Here is a 22,877-nt window from a genome sequence, read left to right on the forward strand (position 1 = left end):
CTGTTTGAACTTAGTTTTTTTAAATGAATGGTGTAAATATTTATATTGGAAAAGATAACCTTTGCCATGAAGTTTTCATTTATCAAAAATCTTTAAATCATATTTCCACAATTTATTGCTTTAGCATTTTTAACAGTTTACAACTGAGAATTTGAATATATATATCAGAATTATCTAATGCTCTTATCAAAACGAGTTTAACAACAGAGGTAAAAAGAATTGATATGCTTGAGATACCAGTACTTTAGCATTGGAAAAATATATATATAAGTTCATAATCATTCAGTAAATTTTGACCTCCATTTTGATGCTTAGATCTCTGTGTCATTGTAGAGCATTCTTTTTTTATGAATGTTGTTGATTTTTTATGAGGGAACACTGCACTATTTTTATTTCATTATGTCTTGAAATAGTTTGCAACATTATCTCTTGATCCTTACATAAGAGTAGCTATTTTTTTGGCACAGTTTATGCTTTCCTTACAGTGATTATAGCAATATTTTTTTGTAAGGAAAGTTTCACATGCACACATTAAGTAGCAAAAGGTTCTTGTTTTATATCACTTCAAAATTTATTGCTCACAGTTTTGAAAATATTCATGGAAAAATTTTATTTCATAGCTTCGTAATAGTATTTCATTAACATAAAGCAAAGAAAAGAGATGTGCATTATTAGGGTGACATCAATTCTGGTAATTTTTCTGGAAACTGAAATTGAAATTGGAAATGTCCTAATAGATCTGAGAAATTAGAAATACAAGTTGAAATCTTTCGAAATATACTTGTTCTCTTACTGTATTTCATCCAACACTATGCAGTTTTATCTTACAGGAATGGTTCCAGAGAAAAATCAAAGTGGTCCTTGACACATTCATAATTTTAACTGCTGAACTATGGACGAACCCATGTTTAGAAAAATCATAGTACAGTAGCTGCTTCACATACACGCATCAGCATCATGTCAAACTTCCCCCCTACACACTGTACATCAGTCACCTTCTAGGCCTTCACTGCTTCCTCATTCCTAACACTTGAATTAAACGCATCACCATCAGATCATCTCCAACTCTTGCTATTTGTTCAGATCCTAAGACACTCTAGTCTGTCTTTTCACTTATTGTAACTCTTTCATTACTTTATGTATTTCCACATTCAATTTTTCTTACACCTTAGATGTTACACAAGCAGTTCATCTTAGCAACCTCAACCTGTTGTCTTTTGTTTGCAATTAATATTAGTACTTCGCTTCCATAAAGGAGAGTTGACATGGTAGTCCTTGCACATTCTACAAATGAAAAATGGATTTTTCATATCTGAGCAAGTCTCTTCAGCATAAAGAGTCATTAGAATTAAAGTAACCATGTTAAAAATCCATGCTGAAGAAAGCATTAAAGGGCTTCTACAACTTTAAAAATGGCACACTTCAATGAACAGATGGTGATAAATTAAAATTGAAAGTAAAATATATGTAAATGCAAGAAAATGTGATGTACATAAATAATGATAGTATAAATGATGATGCGAGTAATTGTATTCATATCTCAAATGACCCATACCTTTAGTTGTATTATTATTAAAGTCTTAATGCTTAAATGCCTTAATTAAGCAATACAGTAAGTTTAGTTTTATAGCTATTGCTCTCTCCTTCAGGAATAGAAATATCAAGAGCATGGTCACACTCAGGAAGTATTGTATTCCTCTGAACTTTGATCACATAAAATTCAGTTCACAGTTTATCCGTAATTTGCCCGAATAGCCAGGAGCAAGACAGAGCACATCTAGCTTTCTCATGCATTGTCCCTAGTTTTATTAATTACCAGAATTGCAGTACCCCACTTCTTAAAATATGATGCTGTACATGGTACAGTCATATACATACTGTATATGATGCAGTTCAATTCTGTGAGCTTCATAGTGGAAAGCAGTACAGTCAGTCCACAATAAGTAGAAGCATGATTTTTATTCATGTACTATGTTAATACAATATTTTATTTACCTGTACATCCTGTAGTACAGGTTGGGAAGTAATTTCTTTTTTACTCAAGTATTTCAAATGTAAATGGAAGAGTAATTTCAGTTGTAGTTATAGTTTGTACAGTAGTTCTAGATATGTAACTCAGTGGCAACACTCTCCAGATTGACCATCCCTCAACGATGAAGGAAGTGTGGCGGTCAGTGGTATCAATGCAGAGAAAGCGTGCCATCTTGGCATGCTTCAGGCAGACTTCCTTGCACATGATGCCCAGGTACCTGGGTTTCCTGAAACGACATATTCCACCAACTACTTGCCCGTATTGTCTGGGAGACCTTCAAGTAGAAACACGGAGTTCTCTCTGGTTCTGAGCCCTCAGGGAGTGCTTAAAAAAATTTTGGTGACTCTTGAAAGCTTCTCTTTAAAACGAAAAGACTTTCTTTGAGTTTCCAGAAGTGTTTCTGAAGGTCGAACTTGACTTGTGCAGTGGTGGCAATCAGAATGGATGCAGTTGATGCTTCAACTGTTCTGAAACAGTGAAAATGTCCTGGACTAACACATTCTTTGATGTTGTTCCATGTTATGTCAGTGGTAATTGATAATTGGATGTACATCAGATAAATGATTGGATGTGTCCATATTTGAGAATTTTCCTAATTCCTAATAGCTTTTATCAATCCCAAGTAAGATAAGATATCAAGTTCTGAACCAAAATGTTTTCTATTTAAACGATATTGTGGGTTATTGGAATTAACCAGTAATATATAAGTAATTTATTCAAGTTACACCATGTCATCAGAAGGAATGATGATTACTTTTCATGATGGAGCAGCTGAAAAGAATTTAGGGTACTAGGCTTGTTACCACTGCTTGAAAATAAATGAAAGTATACTGTATTTCTGCCTTACTGGAGTCTTTCACAAAAGTTTTGAAGTATCTGTGTGTGATTGAGAAGAAAATGCAAATTACCCAAGCAGTTGTTAAGAGCAGTATTCTAAATGTTGTTTGTATGTGAATAATATTTTTTAGACCTTTACAGTGTAGTGTACTAAATGCACAATATTTTTATGGTGTGCTGAATCATACATGCATGGTTTTTGTTGATTCTGATGGTTTCCAGATTTATGGAGTAATGGATTTTCTCTTTCTCCTAGGTTACTGGAGTATTTCTCTTGCAGTGAAGCAAGAGAATTATATCCAGTGGAAATAACCTTTGCTCTTTAGGTTACATACTTTCAAAGTAATTTCACAGAAGTGTGAGACTGCTGGAATTGTTTTTTTTTATTTTTTATGGCTGTAAAATGACTTCCATTCATTAACTTTCATGTATATGGCAGTACTGTATTCGCATAAACTTAGGATTGCAACTTGGAATATTCTATGCTATAAATTGATAGATAGTTTATCAATATATTACATATTGAGTGTGTTATTTTAGTGTAATAATACCACACTAACATCTGATGTGTTTGATTTTTGGGAAAGTACAACTCATTCAGACTTGTTAAATGATTTTAGTTCTCTTTTGCATTATATTTATTTATGTACTTACAGAGATAACTTACACCCTATTACAGAAAGAGATATCAAGAAAAACTTCAGTGTTTGCTTCCATGTGTAATTTACAGACTATAATCACCCCTCATTTATAAGGAAAAACATACCAACTTCTGTCACCTTGACCATTTAATTATCTAAACTAAATAATTGATTCATGGAAACTGAATACAAAATGCTACTGTGAAGTTTTACTTTCCCAGCAACCTCACCCGCAGTGTTTGAATAGTGCCTCTTTGGCATCAACCTATCCATTAGTAGAGATCATTTTCATGGCCCCACAGAGAAAGATTTGATTTAACTTGATATGTGTGACTACTGCTGTCTTTTGTCATTTTCTTAATGATATAGCTTTCTTGCATATGCTCACAGAACTCTTTCTCATCAATCCTGCTAATGTTGTTACCATTGAACAATGCAGTATAAAGCTTTAGAGCGAAGCAGTACTGTACTTTCTAATGTTCTTTATTGTGGTAGGGTCTTTTCTAGTAAATAAGATAGCTGCATGGGGTAAATCATATGATGAATGATCTCTGCAGTGTTAGGTTGATAAGTTATTGCCCTGAAATATATGTAGCTCATCACTAGGCCCTTATTTTCAGCAGTTCCACTCTTTTGCCATCATTTGGTCATTTGGCCATGCTTTTCTAAATGACCTCACTGTTCAGAGATTTCCAAAAGATGCCCGTATGTGAGTAGTCTTGTTTGAGTATTTATGATTGCTGATGTGTTATTTTTGAAACCCACTCATTTATGGAATTTCAAAGCTTACTGCTCAGTTATTACTGTAGCTTGGTTTTGTAAAGATTTGAGTTGGTAACTTTGCCATGGTTCTTTATAAATTTGATATGTTAGTTTACGTTAACATTTGGTATATTGTAATACTGTAATTATAGTCCTAGTGTTGGCATGATCATTGGTGGCACAGAGTTTGGGAATTTTGGCTGAGAATAAGTGACCTAGTGTTATGGTAACAGTGATACCGACTAACAGCTGATGGTGGGTTGGCACAGGCCTGCACACCCCCTGCCTCCCGTTCTGGCTGGCGCAAACTGCTCTCATTTGCTCGCAAGCGTGCTGCCATTGCCTGCCTTCGTTCTGTGCCCTTCTATAACATCCGAAGGTAATGTGGCGTAGGCAGTTTGCTTATCTCATTTTATTTTCTTCTTTTAGGAATGTGATAGCACTCCTGTTACTTATATTTTTGTATATTTTTTACTGTATTTTTGTTTTTCAGTTTTTTTATTGACTTTCAGTGTTTTTATCCTTGATTTTTTTTATTTCTTAATATCCTTTAATTGGAGGCTATGAATTAACATTGTTCTTTTTGTGAAGTCATTCTTTTACATTTCTCATCTCCTCTCAGTCTTGTATACATTCTCGCTTCACTTAGCGAAATTTCTTTCAGTTAAGCTCTCATAAATGGCTATGAATTAACATTGTTCTTTTTAAGAAGTCATTCTTTTACATTTCTCATCTCCTCTCAGTCTTGCATACATTCTCGCTTCACATAGCGAAATTTCTTTCAGTTAAGCTCTCATAAATGGCTATGAATTAATATTGTTCTTTTTAAGAAGTCATTCTTTTACATTTCTCATCTCCTGTCAGTCTTGCATACATTCTCGCTTCACATAGCGAAATTTCTTTCAGTTAAGCTCTCATAAATATTAACACAATAAAATTTTCATCTTTTTCACAAAAGTGTTGTCACATTCTTATATAGGGTTGGCTCCTCGATTCTTTCTTCTTCCATATTTAGTGTATACAAACATTTTGAATATTACCTTCACACTGTATTGGCAATTTGGCGTTATTGTCTCTGAGATGCGAACATCTAGGTTGATGTAATTGAACCTTTTGTTTAATTACACCTCCTCAAAGATACTTTCACATCTGTTTCTCCTTTCATAAACTGAACAGTCATTATACTTTGACAATACCGTATGCCCTATAAAATTTTCTAAGTCATAGATTTCCTGATTTTTATTTTCTGTGCTTCTTATATGTAAACCTTTTGCTTCCATATTGCAGACACCATACCACTTTATCATTCATTTCTTAACTGTTTTGCATGTGATTCAAATACCTTTCACTATACGGTGAATTGACCTAAAATACACCTTTCAGTAATTCATATTTTTTTCCTATTACCATGAGTGAATTTCCTTTTGAAAAACTTTTTTTTTCCTCATAAGATTTTGATATTCCTTTTCCTTTGACACACTTGCCTAATGGTATTTATGCTTCTAATTGTTATTGTTGCTTTTGTACACTTCATATCTGTACATTAGGCTCATCTGCTTTTATAAAAGAAATAAATAGATGAAAAGCTACTCAGATATTAAATAGCTACAGCTGAAGCCATTTTTACATGTTTACTTAATGTATTCTGCTTCTGCTTTTCATCAGTTCTTAATTGGTGACCATGAAATTGTGTGTCATATTACCGTATTGTTTACATAGAATTGGTTAAGTCCTTATGTATTTTCTAGTGAATATTTAAGGTCACATTACCTTTCTGCACCACAACTTAATCCGGATTTTATTGGTAAGACTGAAGTCACATTATGTCTTTCAAATAATATAACAAAAAACTGAAAGCAGATGAGCATAAATGCCATTTTGTTTCCCCAATGTCGTTCCTTAAATGTGCTGTGCTTCTTTCCATCTGTCTTAGTACTCCCCTCATTACACTGATCCTTGGTGTCAAAGAACTATCCATGGAATAAAATAACAGACTCAACCTTTAAATAGTTATTTGAGTAAGTGCTTTTTTCGATATCAGTACTTTACAAACATCAGTTGCAGCTTTGCTTTTTTTTAATTTTTTTAGTTAATTTTGGTTTCATTTTTATTTTTTATTTTACTGTTTTTGGGTTTTGCTTTGAGGTGAAAATTTTATTTTCCCCTTTTTTAGTGCCTTGAATAGTTGAAGATTTATTGGAATGAATATAGCTCAATGGAGATGTTCAGTTGAATTAAAGTCTACGTAAATTCTTGAGGATTTATTTTATATCTAGATTTTTTTCATGTAATACCTATAGCAGTTTCTAGCAACCATTTTATATGCAGTTTTTCTTTCATGCATATTTGCTTATATAAATGTTATCTTTAATTATTTTAATCTTATCTCCAAATAAATTACATATATGTGTATATGTATGTGTGTATATGCAGGCAGTCCCCGGTTATCGGCGGGGTTCCATTCCCGACGGCGTGACGACAACCGAAAATTGCCGCTAACCGAAAATCGGCGATAATAGCACTGATCCCCGGTTAGTGGCGCCGATAACCAGTGATCAGCGCTGCCAATAAGAGGCGATCAGCGCCAATAACCAGTTATCAGCGACGAAAATCTGGTTATTGTCGTCGCTAGACAAGCACCGTAAAACCGGATTGCCAGTAAACGAGGCTGCTGATAACCGGGGACTGCCTGCATATATATATATATATATATATATATATATATATATATATATATATATATATATATATATATATATATATATATATATATTATATGTTATATATATACACATGTATATATGTATACTATACTGTATTTATATATATATAATTATTTTATTATTTTATTAGTATTATTGTTACTCAGTATTATCCAGACCATCACCTGCCACACATGAAAGGCCTTGATGACTGAAACAAACATAGGAAATGATGCGTATGAGACATGTTATGAACATTCAACTAGTTACTCTGACTCTAGAAGCAATATCTGAAGTTCCGCCATCATTTTTAAAACAGGACTGTACAGATTAAGACGGGGAATTTTTTGCAATTATCAAGCATCCAAAATATAGGGATGAGACATCTTGATGCTGTCAACTTGATGGGGGTCATTCAATGCAGCTGACTAGTGTTCTGCCACTTAAACAGCAACCAACTTGATGCCAAGCTGACTTTATACCAGGACAAATCAGTGATGAGTACAGTAATTTGAACATTTAAAGAAAAAACTAAAAAATAAAAATACAATTATAATTAAGGACAGTTATTAAAAATACTGATATACAATTATGAGATTTACCTCTATAATAGACATTTATAAAAGGGTTTAAAGGTTATATGGAGCAGTGCTAATCTTTTTCTTTTTGTCCAAGATCTTTTTGCATGGCAGCAGTCCCTGACATATTTCCTTCAGTGTAACTCAAGGTATTGGCCAAAAATTTGTTAGTATGCTTGGATTCTCCATAATAGTCACTGCCCACATAAATTGTGGAAATGGTGGCCACTCAGTTTTCCATAACATTTTCAGTGCTTTATGTTTTCTAACATGGAACCTTCCCACTTGATCACATCACCAAAATATTAGCTTGTTTAACTTCAGATGAAATTGCATTATGCAAAAGTTTTGGTTTTTCTTTCTGGCCTAAATTTTTTTAGTTGGTGCAGCCATTGGAACAGAAATTTACATACTAATATGTATTTCTGTATTTGAAAACCTACTAATTTTATATTAGATTATCCGAGAGCTTAGGAATTTATAAGTGTCTGAATATGTAATTGCCCACTGGAGTTGTATGTGTTGCTGAATGTTTCCATAAAGGACTTTTGATTTGAACTTTGATTCCATGCTTTGAAGGTGTGTACAGTATACCATATCTTAGTGGGAGTCTGAGTCTCAAATTTTGGTTAGCTAATAAGCAAGCAGTAATAGGGATTAACTGTAATGGTAAGCTAGGTAGGCAGTATTGATGTCAGGCTGGAACTGAGAAATTTTATCCACACTATCTGGTCAGCAAGCAAAGAGGGAGGACTATGATGTCTTGGTGATCCTAGGGAGATGTACACACACGTTAATGATTATTAACCTCGTTTTAAATCATTTACCACTTAATACTGTAATACATTGAGTTAGCCTGGCATTGAGTTGTTGAGGCACTAGTTGGCTGAAGCAAATTGTATCTAACCCCCTTTCATAGTTTTTCAAGCTAAAAACAGCAAAACTATGTACTACTGGAAAACTTTCGTTTGGAAGAGATGAATTGTGTCTGTTTAAAGACACTCAGTTAAATATTTTACCAAAAAATATTTAATGAACATATCTTCATAAGCTTGAAGATGAAGATAAATCAACCTTTGTCATGTTCAGGGTATTAAGGTACTTTTCATTAAAATTTTCTTTTGTGCAAAGGCAACTGCAGTTCCAGAAAAATTTGCTTTTTACAATAATTGTCTTCAGCAACATCCAGAAAACTGATTTATATTTTAAAAACCTTTGCATAAAAAGTAATAATGCATTGTGAGAGATAAGGTGAAAAACTGCCAAAGGTAAAAGTAGGAAAAGTACCATAGTATCTTTGTTTGAATTTAATGTATACAACTTGTCAGCACAATATATTAACCAAACTTGTAAATAATTAGTTGTGATATTCAAGTGTGTCACAGACAACGAGAAATTCTCTGTGAACCTAACTAGAATGAAAGACAAATTGCTCTCATTTAAAAAGAGCTCTTAACAAATCATGATGAGACTGAAAATGAAATGTTTTCCTTTGGAAGAGTGCTTAAATTGCCTGTACTAGATAAGTAAGTCTTGTAAATAAACTCTAACTTTACCAGAGAAGAAAACCTGTATATATATATTTAGCAGTATAAGAAGAATCAAGTCATGCAATGCTCTCTGTTTGTACAGTAACTAGAATTATTGAAGTTTGCTCTCATTTCTTTGGAGATAAGTATACAAGGGCACCCAACCATATATGGAATAATTTATGTTTTTCTTTTTGAAAAGTCAGTTGTAAAGTTATATTGAAGAGGAATTAATACAACAATCTCTTTAATAACTTTGACTTAATTCACCTCCAATAATCTTCAGCATTGTCTTGGCTTTTTGTAGTTTCTTGATGACCATCTGGATTTTGTTTGCTTGCAATTATAATTTTTCTTTTACCTTGGGTATAAAGGTTTAGAGTCAATAGAAGTAGATGACAAAAATAGAAATACTTAGTCAAAGAGATTTTAGAAACTTCATATGGCTGGCTCTTTTACGCCAATCAACCTGTAATAGTCTTCAGCATTTTCTGTGTACATATTTCACTATCAACTGTCATTACATGTGCATTTATGCTTAGCATTGCTATTGTTTGAATAGTTTTTTATGTGTTGTGTAGCCACGTAGTAAGAGTTATATGAATAACTAGAAAGTGCACTGATAGTAATCTAGTTAGAGACTTTGAAGCAATTAATATCTCAAGGCTTTCTTAGAGAGTCAAGCGGGTGAGGGCAGCAGATAGAATTACTACCACCTACTAACGGGCATATCAGTTTAACCGGGCTTTTTTTTCAAACCAACATATCATACAGGCATCGTGCTGTCAACTTGTTCTTAAGGACCTACCGGGAGTTCTGGCTTTCTGACGAAAATGTTGGACAGGAAGTTGTCATTGAGGATTTGACGGTGAGTGCTGCAGATTTTTATTGCTTATGAGAGTTTGCTGGAAATCAGAAATATTATTCTTGTGAGGTTATTATCATGTTATTTCAGTGATTTTCTTAAAAGTTACATACTAGGTAATGAACTGGGTGTAGTACATGTCATATTGCTATAGTTCTATCTACTGTATTTATTAACATCTAAAGGAAACTATGAAAAAATTAGGATGTATCTAGTTTAATAAAAGTCTCTCTTAAACTAACAGTGACTTGTTGTATAAATGAAATTATGATGATAATCGGGTTGCAGTAGCATTTTGAAAAGTATGCAGGTTAAGCATCCCATCTTTTTTTTTTTATATGTATAGTTTGTTTTGTAGACTCCTAAATACTGTGTAACTTACAGTATTTGCAAAAATATTGCATGTCCTTGCAGCATAACCTTTAACCTTATAAAATTGTTGAAATGATTGTTTCTTTCTACTTTTTTTTTATTTTGATTATTAGCAACAAAGACAAATGCTGCAGTTTGCATGTGTCAACAGCAAATATGAAGACAGCTCAAAATTGAGTAGCTGCTCAAATAGTGATTAAGTATGATAATCTGCTTTTGTAAAAAAATAACATAGTGTTTGTACGGTAATTTGATCAGCATTTTCTCAAGATAAATCTAATTGCAGGAAATGACAGAATATTATAGACTCATGGAGATCATTACGATATAAAACAACAGAAAATATCGAAGGCCTTAAAATTTCAGTTGTTTTCTGAATATAGACTGCTGCGATACAGATGGGAATCCATCTTTGGCATCTGTTATTTGAGTGTAACATTGATAATTCATAAACTTCATTACCATAATTCAGGCACTTTCAGTTATAATACATTTCATGTATATGAGGATCAGATGTTCTCCATGGTGCATGAAGGAATTTCACTGTAAATTAAGGCAAACATTATATTTGTCCCAGAAGCTCCAATTCTAATTCAGTAAAAATGTATTTGAGTAATATTGAATATATGCTTTATGCAGAATATTGAGGAGCACAATAAAGGTATTTTCTTAGCACTGCCATTATATTATTATGATGGGTAGTTCAGAAGTGCTCGTGTTCATCTCTAAGAAATATGGAGAAATAATTTAATGCAGAAATTAGAGGAAATATTATTACTCCATACAAAATAGTGCTTACAAAAAATTGTAATAAGAGCAATTAGACAAAAAGAAAGAAATATTTTTAAAAAATGAGACACAGGAAATGCGGCTAATACCATTAAGAAAAACCATTTGGTAAACATGAACTGGGAAGCAAATAGAGGTTCAAATGCACCTAATTGTCAGCTTATTCTGTGTACATAGTTATAAATATTTACGCTGTAAAATTATCGTATTTTACACAGCAATCCTTTGAAGAAGCTGAGAGCAAGAAGAAAGAAGCCGAGGAGGATGAAGGCAAACCTGATCAGCTGACCCAGCTTGTAACCACCTTCAGCAGAAAGGCCACGACTGAACACTCGGGAGTTTTAGCTGATGATCCACTCTACATGTCATATGCTGAAATTATGGGTAATACTATTATAAGTTCAGCTATAGATAAGAAAACTGTTATTATCAGATTTTGAGAGGAATGAAATAAGAGCATTAACTGTCCAATAATGCGGTCTTTGCAACTTCCATGGGTTTAACAAGCTTTGCAATGGAAGTCATATTGCGTCTATTACAATTGTGGAAAGAGAATAACTATCTTTGCCAAAGCAGAGTAAGATAAAGAACTAGATACCTTTTGAAGATCATAGACTCATGAATTCCAAGGAAAATTTTTATTAATTGATAAGAGTTCATACGGAATACAAGGCATTGCTTGATTTTTTGTTATGGTAAGATACAAACTAAAGTGGAGCAAGGTCACCTTTAATAACCAAGACTTTATAGTAGCTACCTAGTGGAAATAAAGAAATAACTGTATCTTTCTAGTTTAATACTTCCAGTTCTTGTCTGTAACAAATCTGTAATGTTTATAATTGTATTGTATGCTTCGTCCACTAGCCAAGTCCTGTGGAGAGGAGGAAGAGGAAGGCGGAGATGAAGAAGGTGGTGAAGAAGAAGGTGGAAATGAAGATCCAGCAGCTGCAATTAATGTACGTATTTCATTAAAATTGCAATGATTTCATTTCTGATCACACTTTTTAAAGTCTTATTGCTGACTTTAATGTAGTATTAACAAAAGTTTTTTTTAAGTTTACTATTGAGGTCACTCCTATAAATCTACTAAAATGACCTGTATGAGAGGTTAATTGCAAAAGTTTAGCTTGTCCATGCACTGCAGGTAGTATTAAGATAACTGCATTGTTTCCATTTTCCTGTCTAACTTCAGGTCAACTTGACATTGTTTCCCACATGCGAAGTTGAATCTTTGGCCCAGTCTCTGTGTGTCAATAAATTTAACTCTGTGGTCTGATTAAATTGATTTATATTGATAAATGAACATGTTAGTGTATTTTAACAGGTGGAAAAGTCTTGGCTGTTTTACTCATTTTCATTGCGGTAACTGTGACTGACAATAGAGAATAATTCTTGAACATGGATTTTGTGATGAAGAGTTGAGACTTTTAACAGTGAAATAATACTTAATTTATTAGCTCACCTATTGGTTAATTGCATACAGTGCTTATCTGTGTTGCTTTTGTACGGATATGAATTTTTATTCGTTTTGCATATTCTGTAAACAAAATGACTGAAGAGATAAGGAATGAAAATTGTATGACAAATCCTGTTCTATTTGCAATCACACCAGTGTCAGAGGCTAGACAAATATATCATAAATAGTTATAGAAAAAGGGTTAATGCATAAAAATGCTGGAAATTAAGGTCATTACCCGAGAATTTTATTCGTTTATTAACAATACAGTGTAGGACTGAGTTCGGTGAGAGGCCTTGGTCATATATTTTAAGGAATGAGGCTTAATTTTAGGTTTGGATGGCTGATGCTGCCCAGTACTGTGGTGTGAACAGAATTTTCACTGCCAGCTTCAAATCCATTTGCATTCTTATTGATGTACTTAAAGCAGTGAACTGTATTTCATTATATTACCTTACTCTAAGGTTGTGTGAAAATTATCAGTAAATTACAGTAGAGTACTTTAAATGCAGTCCACTAAAATGGACATTGATGAATTCCACTTTTTAATTAGGTTAGAGGAAGCCCTTATCCAAATTGTATAAAAGAAAGATGTCTAATACTTCAGTACATCTTTTAAATGCTTTTCAATAATTATGAATTCTCCACGTTGACCTTTCCTTTGTATCTTTTGTATACATGCTCCCCACCGTGGTCGATCACGGACCATGGAGGATCTTATGGTATGTGGTGTTGAATGGTGTTTGTATGCTATGGGGACAATAGGTTTTAATACTGTATTTATATTATATGTGTTTATCCTTAAATATTTACATTTATGTATAACGGTACTTTTTATGATAGATTGATATTGTATCATTTTTACCAGATTTCGATAACATTTTTTAAAGTTTCAAATATATATTACTATCTTCTAATGACTGAAAATTGTAATGAAACATTTTTTCTGCTCTGATATTGCTCCATAGTTATTTTCTCTCTTTAGAAGGTTACTGCTATATTCAACATTTTAAAAAAATATGCACTAGGATACATTATGGTTAGTCTATATTTTTTATTGATTTTAAATGCAGTTTGCAGAACAAATAGGGTATGAGTATCTATAATTTTTCTTATTATATTTCTGCAGCTACTGTTTTTAGATATCTGGAAATCCAACATGAATAGTGGGGAGTGATTTGAATTGTGTACATTCAAGTACTGTATATGAAACTTTTCTTTCTCTCAGGAGCAAGAATTGGAGAAGCAAAAGTTACTGTTCCATCAAGCTCGTCTTTCTAACCGTGGTGTGGCAGAGATGGTCCTCCTTCACATATCTGCATCCAGAGGTCAGCCAGGTGATATGGTGATGAGAACACTTGAGCTGGGTATTTCCATTCTGAGAGGAGGCAATGTTGACATTCAGGCTGTAAGTATAAACAAAGACAAATGTAATGCCCTACAAAGACTAGAGCTTCAATGAATTTTTCCTTCTCAGTGGAATATAGGAAAATAGAACAGTTATTCAACAAAATTAATTCAAAAGTTAAAGCAGACAAACTTTTATAAGCATGTTTCTCTAGTATATGAAAGTATGATTCATTTGATTCTGTTAGAGTATTTTTCAACTGATTATTTTATATGATAATTAACCTTTTCCAGTTGATTAGGTCACGACTCGGTGTTCTAGGATGTTAAAGTTTTACGTTAATGAGTTTCTTTAAAAACATTTAATTACAGTATTACAAAGTTATGGCTGTGATATGGGATACAGAAATGACCAGTGTGAAATATGCTGTACTGATATACTATACCCACTCTTTCCTCAGACCATGCTGAACTACCTGAAGGAAAAGAAAGATGCTTCATTCTTCTTATCCATCGCTGGTTTGATGAACTCATGCTCGGTATTGGATCTTGATGCCTTTGAGAGGAACACCAAGGCTGAAGGTCTGGGTGTTGGTGCTGATGGATGTGCTGGAGAGAAGAACATGCACGATGCTGAGTTTACCTGTGCTCTCTTTAGGTTCATCCAACTCACCTGTGAAGGCCATAATCTTGGTATGTTTTGGAACTCGTGATTTTGTATTGTGTGGTTATTTTTAGATTTATTTTAAATACTTTCCATTACAAAGACAAGGCATATATATTTGTTACATCATAAAGTGTTTTTAGTAGTTAAAACACAAAGTTTACTATGAATATTTTATTGTACAGGAAAGTGACAATGAATAATCATATTTATTAATGATTTCGTAATTATACAGTATCCTTATTTCCTGTCTGCAATATGATGATGCATTAGATACTTGAGGATAAACAGAAAGTTGCGTTTTATCTTTTACTCATACTTTTTAAGTTTCATGGCTGGCTCTTCATTCATTTTTGTGTAAAGCTTTCCATGGATATAGTAAATTCCACAAATCAGAGTTTAGTTTCTTGGCTTTTTTCCATTCCAACTTCAATTTGTCTTTCAGACTGGCAGAACTACCTGAGGACACAAGCTGGAAACACAACCACTGTCAATGTTATCAACTGCACTGTTGACTACCTGCTGCGTCTTCAGGAATCCATCATGGACTTCTACTGGCATTACTCCTCAAAGGAGATCATTGATCCTGCAGGAAAAACGAACTTCTTCAAAGCCATTGGTGTAGCCAGTCAGGTGAAGTGTCATAGTGATATTTGGCATTTAGCAATGTCTAACCATAATTTCATGGATACTGTAGCCTAATACAGTACCTTGGTTGATGTATGCACATACACATTACAAACTTATTCTTTTTTCCATGGGCAGAGACCAAATATTTAAAAGTTACTGAAGATCCTCTCCAAATACATAGTCTTTGTTTCATCTGCTGTAAGAATTCACTTAATTGCTTAGTCTGGTTGTAGTAGGGCATGTAATGAGCATTCTATGCTTGAATGTTTATGTAAAATATTATGTACAGGTAATTGTCTACCAGTGTTAGTATGTGATTTCAAATTTTTCATTTTAAAAATATCTATTTTTTTATTGAAATGGTATTTTCTTGATTGTGTTACCTTGGAAACATTAGTGATGATTATGTGTCTACATATTTTACTTCACTCATTACTGTACCAGGAAAAGCCAGGAGGACAATTCTAGCCACAAGTCAAATTGAAATCTGTTTTTTTTGTGGTTTAGTGATTCCCAGTAGAGGCAGAAGATATATATTTAAGAAATTGAAGCTTTTGGTGGATGCAGCAGGCAGTTCCCGTATTTATAGGTCTCACCCGTCTTCTAACTACCTGTATACTTGTTACAACTAGAAATTCACACAAACAAATTAGTACTGTTGTGAATTTGAAGTGAAATATACAATATTTTTGGAACCTTTCCTGTTTTCTTTTGTTTGGCTGTATGTTGTACAAGTTATTCAAGAGCAGAACAGAGAAAAGAGTCAACTCATGGACTTTTTAAAATTTTCAGGTCTTCAACACCCTCACTGAAGTCATTCAAGGTCCTTGTGTGGGTAACCAACAAACGTTGGCACACTCCAGGTTGTGGGATGCAGTAGGAGGTTTCCTCTTCTTGTTTGCCCACATGCAAGACAAACTGAGCAAACACTCGTGTCAGGTCGATCTCTTGAAAGAACTTTTGAACCTCCAGAAGGATATGGTCATCATGATGCTTTCTATGCTTGAGGGTCAGTCCTTTCGATCAGAATAAGAAAGACATAAATGCCACAATAGCTGTTTCAAAAGATGCCGCTGTCATAGGAAATGTAAAAAGCAGGTGTTTTTATTGGAGTACATAGTGTGAAAGTGATGTTTTATCTTCCCTTAGGTAATGTTGTAAATGGTACCATTGGAAAGCAGATGGTCGACACCCTCGTTGAAAGTGCATCCAATGTTGAGGTGAGGATCACAGTGGCAGTTGGTCAGAGCTGTTTGCATAATAAGTGAAAAGTATCTTTTCATTAACAATTAATGAAATCAGTTATAAATTAATATTATAGGTTAACTTCAAAAACAAAATGAAACTACTTTAAATCATCGTTATCTAAAGTTTATTCATTTAAAAAAATTAATGTTTGTGAAAGTTTGATTTCTTGTATGAGCTTTCCAGCTTAAGTCACAAGTTTACAAGTTTAACTTGATGTTGTTGGCTCTAGCAATTTGTTACCAAATCAGAATTGTTGTCATTAAAGGTATGGAATCACTTCTCTAATAGCACTTGTATCTGATGTGCAGCTTTAGGACTTTTATGTAGACAGCATTGCTTTGTACCAACACAAAATTTATAATGGGATATTTCTTCAAAAGTTTACTTGACTGTTAATTGCTGCACAATAGATTATTATATTCTTAATTCCACTAACATTAGTAGCACCACAATGAATAAAAATTTAAAGCTCTTGGACACTGTGGGTAATTTTGGGATTCCAGTAAAATTGGAATTATTTTGTAAATTACATAATGATAAACTAGATTATTATAAGTACATTTATTTACAGCTGTATCCTGAAAATAATATATAAGTGTAATTAGAAGTGGTAAGTTATCCAAAAAACTGCAGAAATGCTACATTATTTACTTTGATGATAATTATAACTTAGCATAGTGAATTTAAATTATAGCTTATATTGTAACTTTGTGAGTCATGAGATCAGTGTGAGATAGCTAATATTGGAAGTGGTTTTTGAACTTCACAGAGCCTTGTAAATATTTCATTTTGTTTGTATTAATCCTAAATTCATTCACTTCTTATTCTCATACTTCTGGTATTTTCTGTAACTGTAACTTGATATTGCAGTCATGCAGACAGTTGAATAGTTAATTTGTCTCCAGTAGAATTAAATGTTTTGCAGTTTGAATAAGGATAAAGATGTACAGTATATATACTGTATACATATATAATGTATATATATTTTTGTATTCAAACTTCAGCTTGTTTAATTTCATTATGTACAGTACATTAAAGTAATTCTTAGAATCTGCATTGGTAAATGGCACTGTCTGAGCCATGGTTTTGTCCAGACGAGTGATACTCATTACAAGGCATCCATTCCTTATTTCTTTCAGTTACAAGGTTGTCATTTTCATGGTTTTTGGACATTTCTAGATAACTGGTGATACAGTTTGGTAAACTGAATACTTTGTCCCAGTTAGTCATAATTTTAGACAGCCTAACAGAACTTGCTGGCAGTCTGAAAGAGGAAAAACTTACTATGCATATAAAGTTTATTATGAATTATTGTATAATGTAATGTAGTCGTTTGTTTTTTGTTGCACAATTATGGTGTTTTCGTACATTATGTAATTTCAGTGTAGGATAGATATTTTTTCATGGCAGTTGGCCAATAATTTATCTTATAAGAGTTTTGAAACTCACTTGTTTTAATCTCTGCAACCAGTAACTGTTTGCTGCAAGCACGGGAAAGCTTTAAAAAAAGGAGAATGTGGCTGCATTTCAGAGGAAAATGTTTTTCCAAGTTTGTATTTCATAGATTTTCAGTTTGTGATATTGACATCATCTTTTTAATGTGAAAACATGAAAAAAGGTTATGTAATAAGTGGTGCTTTCCTTCTGTTTAAACTACTTGTTGTTAAGTTTATTTTCATGTGGTGTCAAAGGTGAATTAATTTTGGCATTTTTCCTCTCAAATGATGGTACATTTTCTCTTAAAAAGCATACTTGAATCTTTAGATTATCACTGGACTCCTTTTTCAGGTGAGCATTGCAAAGATTCCAGAAAATAACATCATCTTCTTCTTCTTTCTCTCTTTTTTTTTATATATCACCAAAAACAGATGATAGTTCGTTTCTTCAACCTTTTCTTGAGGCTCAAGGAGGTCACTTCATCAGCATCATTCCAGGTAGTCTGGGGGCTCTTCCTCAACACCTTATCACTACTACTACTACAAAAGAGCTCCCGAGACCATTGCATCTTCAGCAGTTATCACCAGCACATACCAACTCAAACACACCATATGTATCCCTTCAACCAGATCAGTTGTGTCAATACTTTTTCCTTAATCCTCCAAGATGAACAAACAAGAGCCACATTTTTTATCCTGTTCACAATTTTGATTTAATGGTTACTTGCAGAATTGCAGTGCAGTTTTGTTTCCATTACCATGAAGGCACAGTTTTGAGATATACTAACAGACTCTAGTGTTCATTTCACAAACAGAAATAAATTGCCAAAAGCAGTAGTGTGAGATTGTGATTGTTCAGCATCAGACGGTCAAAACATGGCTGTGATCAGACAACTGTTTCAACCAGTGAGGTGCTGTGCATTGCAGCTAGCCCATGGTTGGCAGTGGATGTGACAGCGAGACTGAGGGAGAGTGACTTCACCTCTGATTCCTTCAGGCAGTTGATTAGGGGGTCTGCTAAGCAAGAGATTGCAGTTTGTGGGAATATTCCATAGTGATATATTGGCATATATGAGTGATGAACTTTTAAAAAACTTTGTTTTATAAAAAAAAGTGTTTAAATTAGTTCTTCTTTATATCAAAGAAAATTAAAAAGACACATATCCTGTAATACAGGGTATGTTTTTAGAGCTTTTTATTACAACTTCAAAAAATTGTTGAATAACATGCAATGGTCAAAATATAATTCATAAGCTCTAGTCCCTTAAATGGTGAAAATCCATTTTTTGTGCAGGAAAAATAATCCCATTTCCTATTGCTCTAACAGGAAATGGGTAAGTAAAAAAAAATACATAAGGACAAAATATGAAAAGAAATGATTCTGGACTAAACTTTCACAAACACTCATCATCTCACTCATATGATAATACAGTGGTTGTTTAGCAAACAGATAAGGAAAATTTTACCATAATCCTTTCTTTGGTTTTCTTAGCCAAATTATTGGGGTCTATTTTGTTTGATATAAACAAAGTAGTGTATGCTATTCAGTATATATTATTTCTGTGTTTTCATGGTGAAAAGGATAACATTACTTGGCTGTAGATGTTTGTAATTGAGAAGATTTAATAAGGAAAATTCTTTTGAGTAAATTTAAAACAATTTTGAGTTCAGCCTTTTTTTATGTTCTGTTTTTTTTTTTTTTTTTTTTTTACATCCTCAAGATATACACCCACATTCTGGATGTATGTTCATGTTTAAAGTAAGCTGGAGAAACAAATTGGAGACAGTGTATTCTTCAGCATAGAATTTCCTGAAGTCTAGGAAAGAAGACTTTTGACACTTCTTTGACAGACAATATACCTTTCTTATGTCGGGTTTGGTTATTGGTAGCATAACTGTTTCTTGGAACAGTGGTCTCAGGGGAAAAAAGGCCAGACTTCGTTTTTTCTATTTTAAATGAGTACTGCAACTATTTAAAACCATATACCTCTCACGCAACCTTGGCCTAAAGAGAGCCCAGGCACCGCTTATGTCCTAATCTTCGAGTGTCCCTCGCTCTGACCCAGGCCGGGTGTCTGTTCCACAGTCAGCTTAGACCCCCTTCGCGCTCTCCTGCTATATCCCTCCATGGTTTGACTTGTCCCTGGCTTATGGTGTTTTTTAGACTTGCTTGTTTATTATCATATCTTTGTATCTTTTAGAATTTCATCCCCCTCGAGTAAGTTTTTTTCCTCTTCATTTTTTCTTCATTTTTGTTAGTCTCTATTTTGCCCCTTCTTGCATCCTCCACCTAAATTTTCATTTTTACTATTCAAATTATTCAAAATCTTCCATACCACACATGATCGTCAATTATCTACGAGCCCAAGAGACACATTATTACTTCGACTCTCCAGCAGACACTGTCTACTGTTATGGCTGGATGCAGCTACGGCCCAACTAGAAGCAGTAGAACCGGCACCCGGCGCACAGCAGTAATGCCATTGAATTCAGATGCTTTCAGTTTCATTACATTACCTAGTCAGAATTATCAGTTTCACTTGCATTAGATTTGTATAGAAAAGTAAGGAGCAAATACTGTAGTAGAAATCTGGAAAATTTAAGTGTGCAAAGAAATGATTAAGTTTTGTATTGTCACTGAAAGCAACTGACAATTCAGTGGCCAAGCACAGTTTCATAATTTTCCATAATTAATATAGCTAACCAATTTTTAGGGAAAGACTATTCTTATGTGTTTGTTTTCCATTTTTTTTTTCACATTTCTAGCTGATTCTGAGGTACTTCGATATGTTCCTCAAACTAAGGGACCTCACCAGTTCAACTACTTTCCAGGTTTGTAACCCCATCCCTCCCTTTCCTAGTTCCCTTATCCTTTAGTAAGGAAGTAGGTTTGTACAGCTGTTGACTGTCAGCATATTGTGTTGATTACAGATGACTTGGGCATCAATATTGAAACAATCCCAGTTTATCAAAACAGCCATCCTCATTAAAACTTTCGTCTTGTGTAATACAGTTTAGTGTCCTGTAAGTCATATATGTCTTTGCTTTAATAGTGAGGAGTTAAATTTTGTTTGCTTGTAACTGATAACTTTCACTTATAAAAGAAATGAAGACTGCTGTAAACGGAACTTTTGTATATTCAAAATACTGTACTGTAAAAATTATTTGCCTTGTATATATTTTTAGTGTACTTGCTTCAGTATTTACAACATGCACCATTTGTAAAACTGCCACAACTTGAATGTACAGTAGCAATGTCTCTCGCTGTAAGGCTAAGGAAGTAAGATAAAAATAAAAGCTTTTTTACTGGAATGATTATGATTGTTGTAAATTGAAAATGTCCACAAAACTATGTAAACAGTAGATGGTTAGTGTTTTTCCAAGAATGAAAACACTTCATTCATTTTATGCACCCTTGCTAATATAGTGCCCAGTACTATGGACACTTATCAGTTGTTTGGCAGGCTTATTGTTTAATTTTCCTGCTCCATTGGTAGAAGTATTAGACACAGCTCTTTTTGAAATACTGCACCATTCCCATATTCTGGATTCTTCCATAAAATACAGTAGGTGTTAAGGCATTTCAGCTATGTTCCAGCAACATCACACAAGTGTCATTGCTTTCCTCTTGAAGTGGAAATTGGTAACTTGCATATTTTCTACCCTTTTTCATCTTATAGTATGTTGTATCATTTTTATTGACATTCTAAAAGTAATGTGTCAAGAAAATTTGAAGAAATGTAGTCATATTCTGTAAATAAAATGAAAATGAAGTGTAGTTCTTTATAATTAAGACTGCTGATAAGATGAAATTGTCACTAAAATACAAACTACAGTACTTTTGTAATGTAAATTCATGAAGAGAAGTGTCAGATACTGTAACTTTATGCATACCTTGTCATTAGTAGTTCAAGATTAATTTTGTAATGCTATAATTGAAAAAATTCAAACTTCTTTTATAAGTTGAGGAAAGTCAGTTACAAGGAGCAATTGTTTCATAAGATGAAGAACTGAGGAAATAAGACTTAAGTAGAGAAAAAATAGTCAGAAGAGATGTAGAAATAGTGCGACAGTCTCACTTTATCTTCAACTATCATAGGAATCTTTTTTGACATCCAATAGATCAGTTCCAGCGGGAAAAATATAAATAACATCCCATTAGCCACCCACCCCTCCCCACACGGTTGCATTGAAGTACCCAGGTATTTTAGCTGGTGATTTTGCTATACATCACAACATGCCAGTTTCCCAAGAGTATCAGTAACCTTTTGATGTATCATAATATATCCAATAAAATACCCATGGGATACAACCTTGCTTGTTCTCAGCAATTAGCATGTTGTAATGCTTCATAATTGTTATTTTATTTTTTATATTATTAAGGAACTGCTTAAATGTTTGTGTACGTATAGTAATTGTACACGTGTATGTGTTATCTGTGCACTGTATGTGCTTTTGTAGTATATATACACATATACAGTATGTTCATTCAAAGAATTGTGTAGGAAGCCTAGTTATAAATGTTGTATGTAATTTATTTTGAACCGTAGAACTATTTTGCACGTTTGGTAGTTTTCCTGGTGTATTCTCATCCATATTTTAGTTGGTTAATATGCAGGCCATTGTTATTGCTTAATAATGCTATTCGAGTGAACTTCATAGCTTACTGTGCTTATCATCCAGCAGAAAGATATTGCTGTTAATATTGCCCCTGAATATTTCTCTGAACAACAACAGTAGCTCTTACCTGGAATTTGAATATTTGTAATATGTTTGTTTGGTAATTACTTGTAAGTATAGATATGTAGGTGGTAGAATTCCTTAAACTTAGGGAGGTTAGAGATAGAAGCAGTTTAGGGTAAGAATGAAATGGCAATAAATGAAGTGATTTGGGATTTCAAGAGATTTAAATAATTTTCTCTGAATGTTTGGCTTTATGAAGAAAAGTTTGTGTTCCATCTTTTAATTATTTCAGTTCATACTGTATTC

General features: G+C 33.4%; 1 protein-coding gene across 30 annotated transcripts in view; it reads left to right on the forward strand.

Annotated features, from left to right (window-relative positions):
- Positions 1–22,877, forward strand: part of RyR (Ryanodine receptor) — a 319,932-nt gene that overhangs the window by 256,971 nt on the left and 40,084 nt on the right. For 14 of the 30 annotated variants that reach the window (XM_067115198.1, XM_067115213.1, XM_067115211.1 and 11 more), the window contains 10 exons: positions 2,136–2,245; positions 9,856–9,949; positions 11,326–11,491; positions 11,972–12,063; positions 13,792–13,971; positions 14,372–14,603; positions 15,020–15,207; positions 15,997–16,213; positions 16,354–16,424; positions 18,321–18,386. In XM_067115198.1, coding sequence (XP_066971299.1) covers positions 2,136–2,245; positions 9,856–9,949; positions 11,326–11,491; positions 11,972–12,063; positions 13,792–13,971; positions 14,372–14,603; positions 15,020–15,207; positions 15,997–16,213; positions 16,354–16,424; positions 18,321–18,386 — 1,416 coding nt within the window. Of the gene's footprint in view, positions 1–2,135; positions 2,246–4,541; positions 4,652–9,855; positions 9,950–11,325; positions 11,492–11,971; positions 12,064–13,791; positions 13,972–14,371; positions 14,604–15,019; positions 15,208–15,996; positions 16,214–16,353; positions 16,425–18,320; positions 18,387–20,654; positions 20,721–22,877 lie in introns of all 30 variants that reach the window. The other 16 variants (XM_067115200.1, XM_067115214.1, XM_067115216.1 and 13 more) reach the window with 3 other exon arrangements.

The sequence above is a fragment of the Macrobrachium rosenbergii genome, chromosome 13, assembly GCF_040412425.1.
Source record: "Macrobrachium rosenbergii isolate ZJJX-2024 chromosome 13, ASM4041242v1, whole genome shotgun sequence".
In the NCBI taxonomy this organism is placed as follows: Eukaryota; Metazoa; Arthropoda; class Malacostraca; order Decapoda; family Palaemonidae; genus Macrobrachium; species Macrobrachium rosenbergii.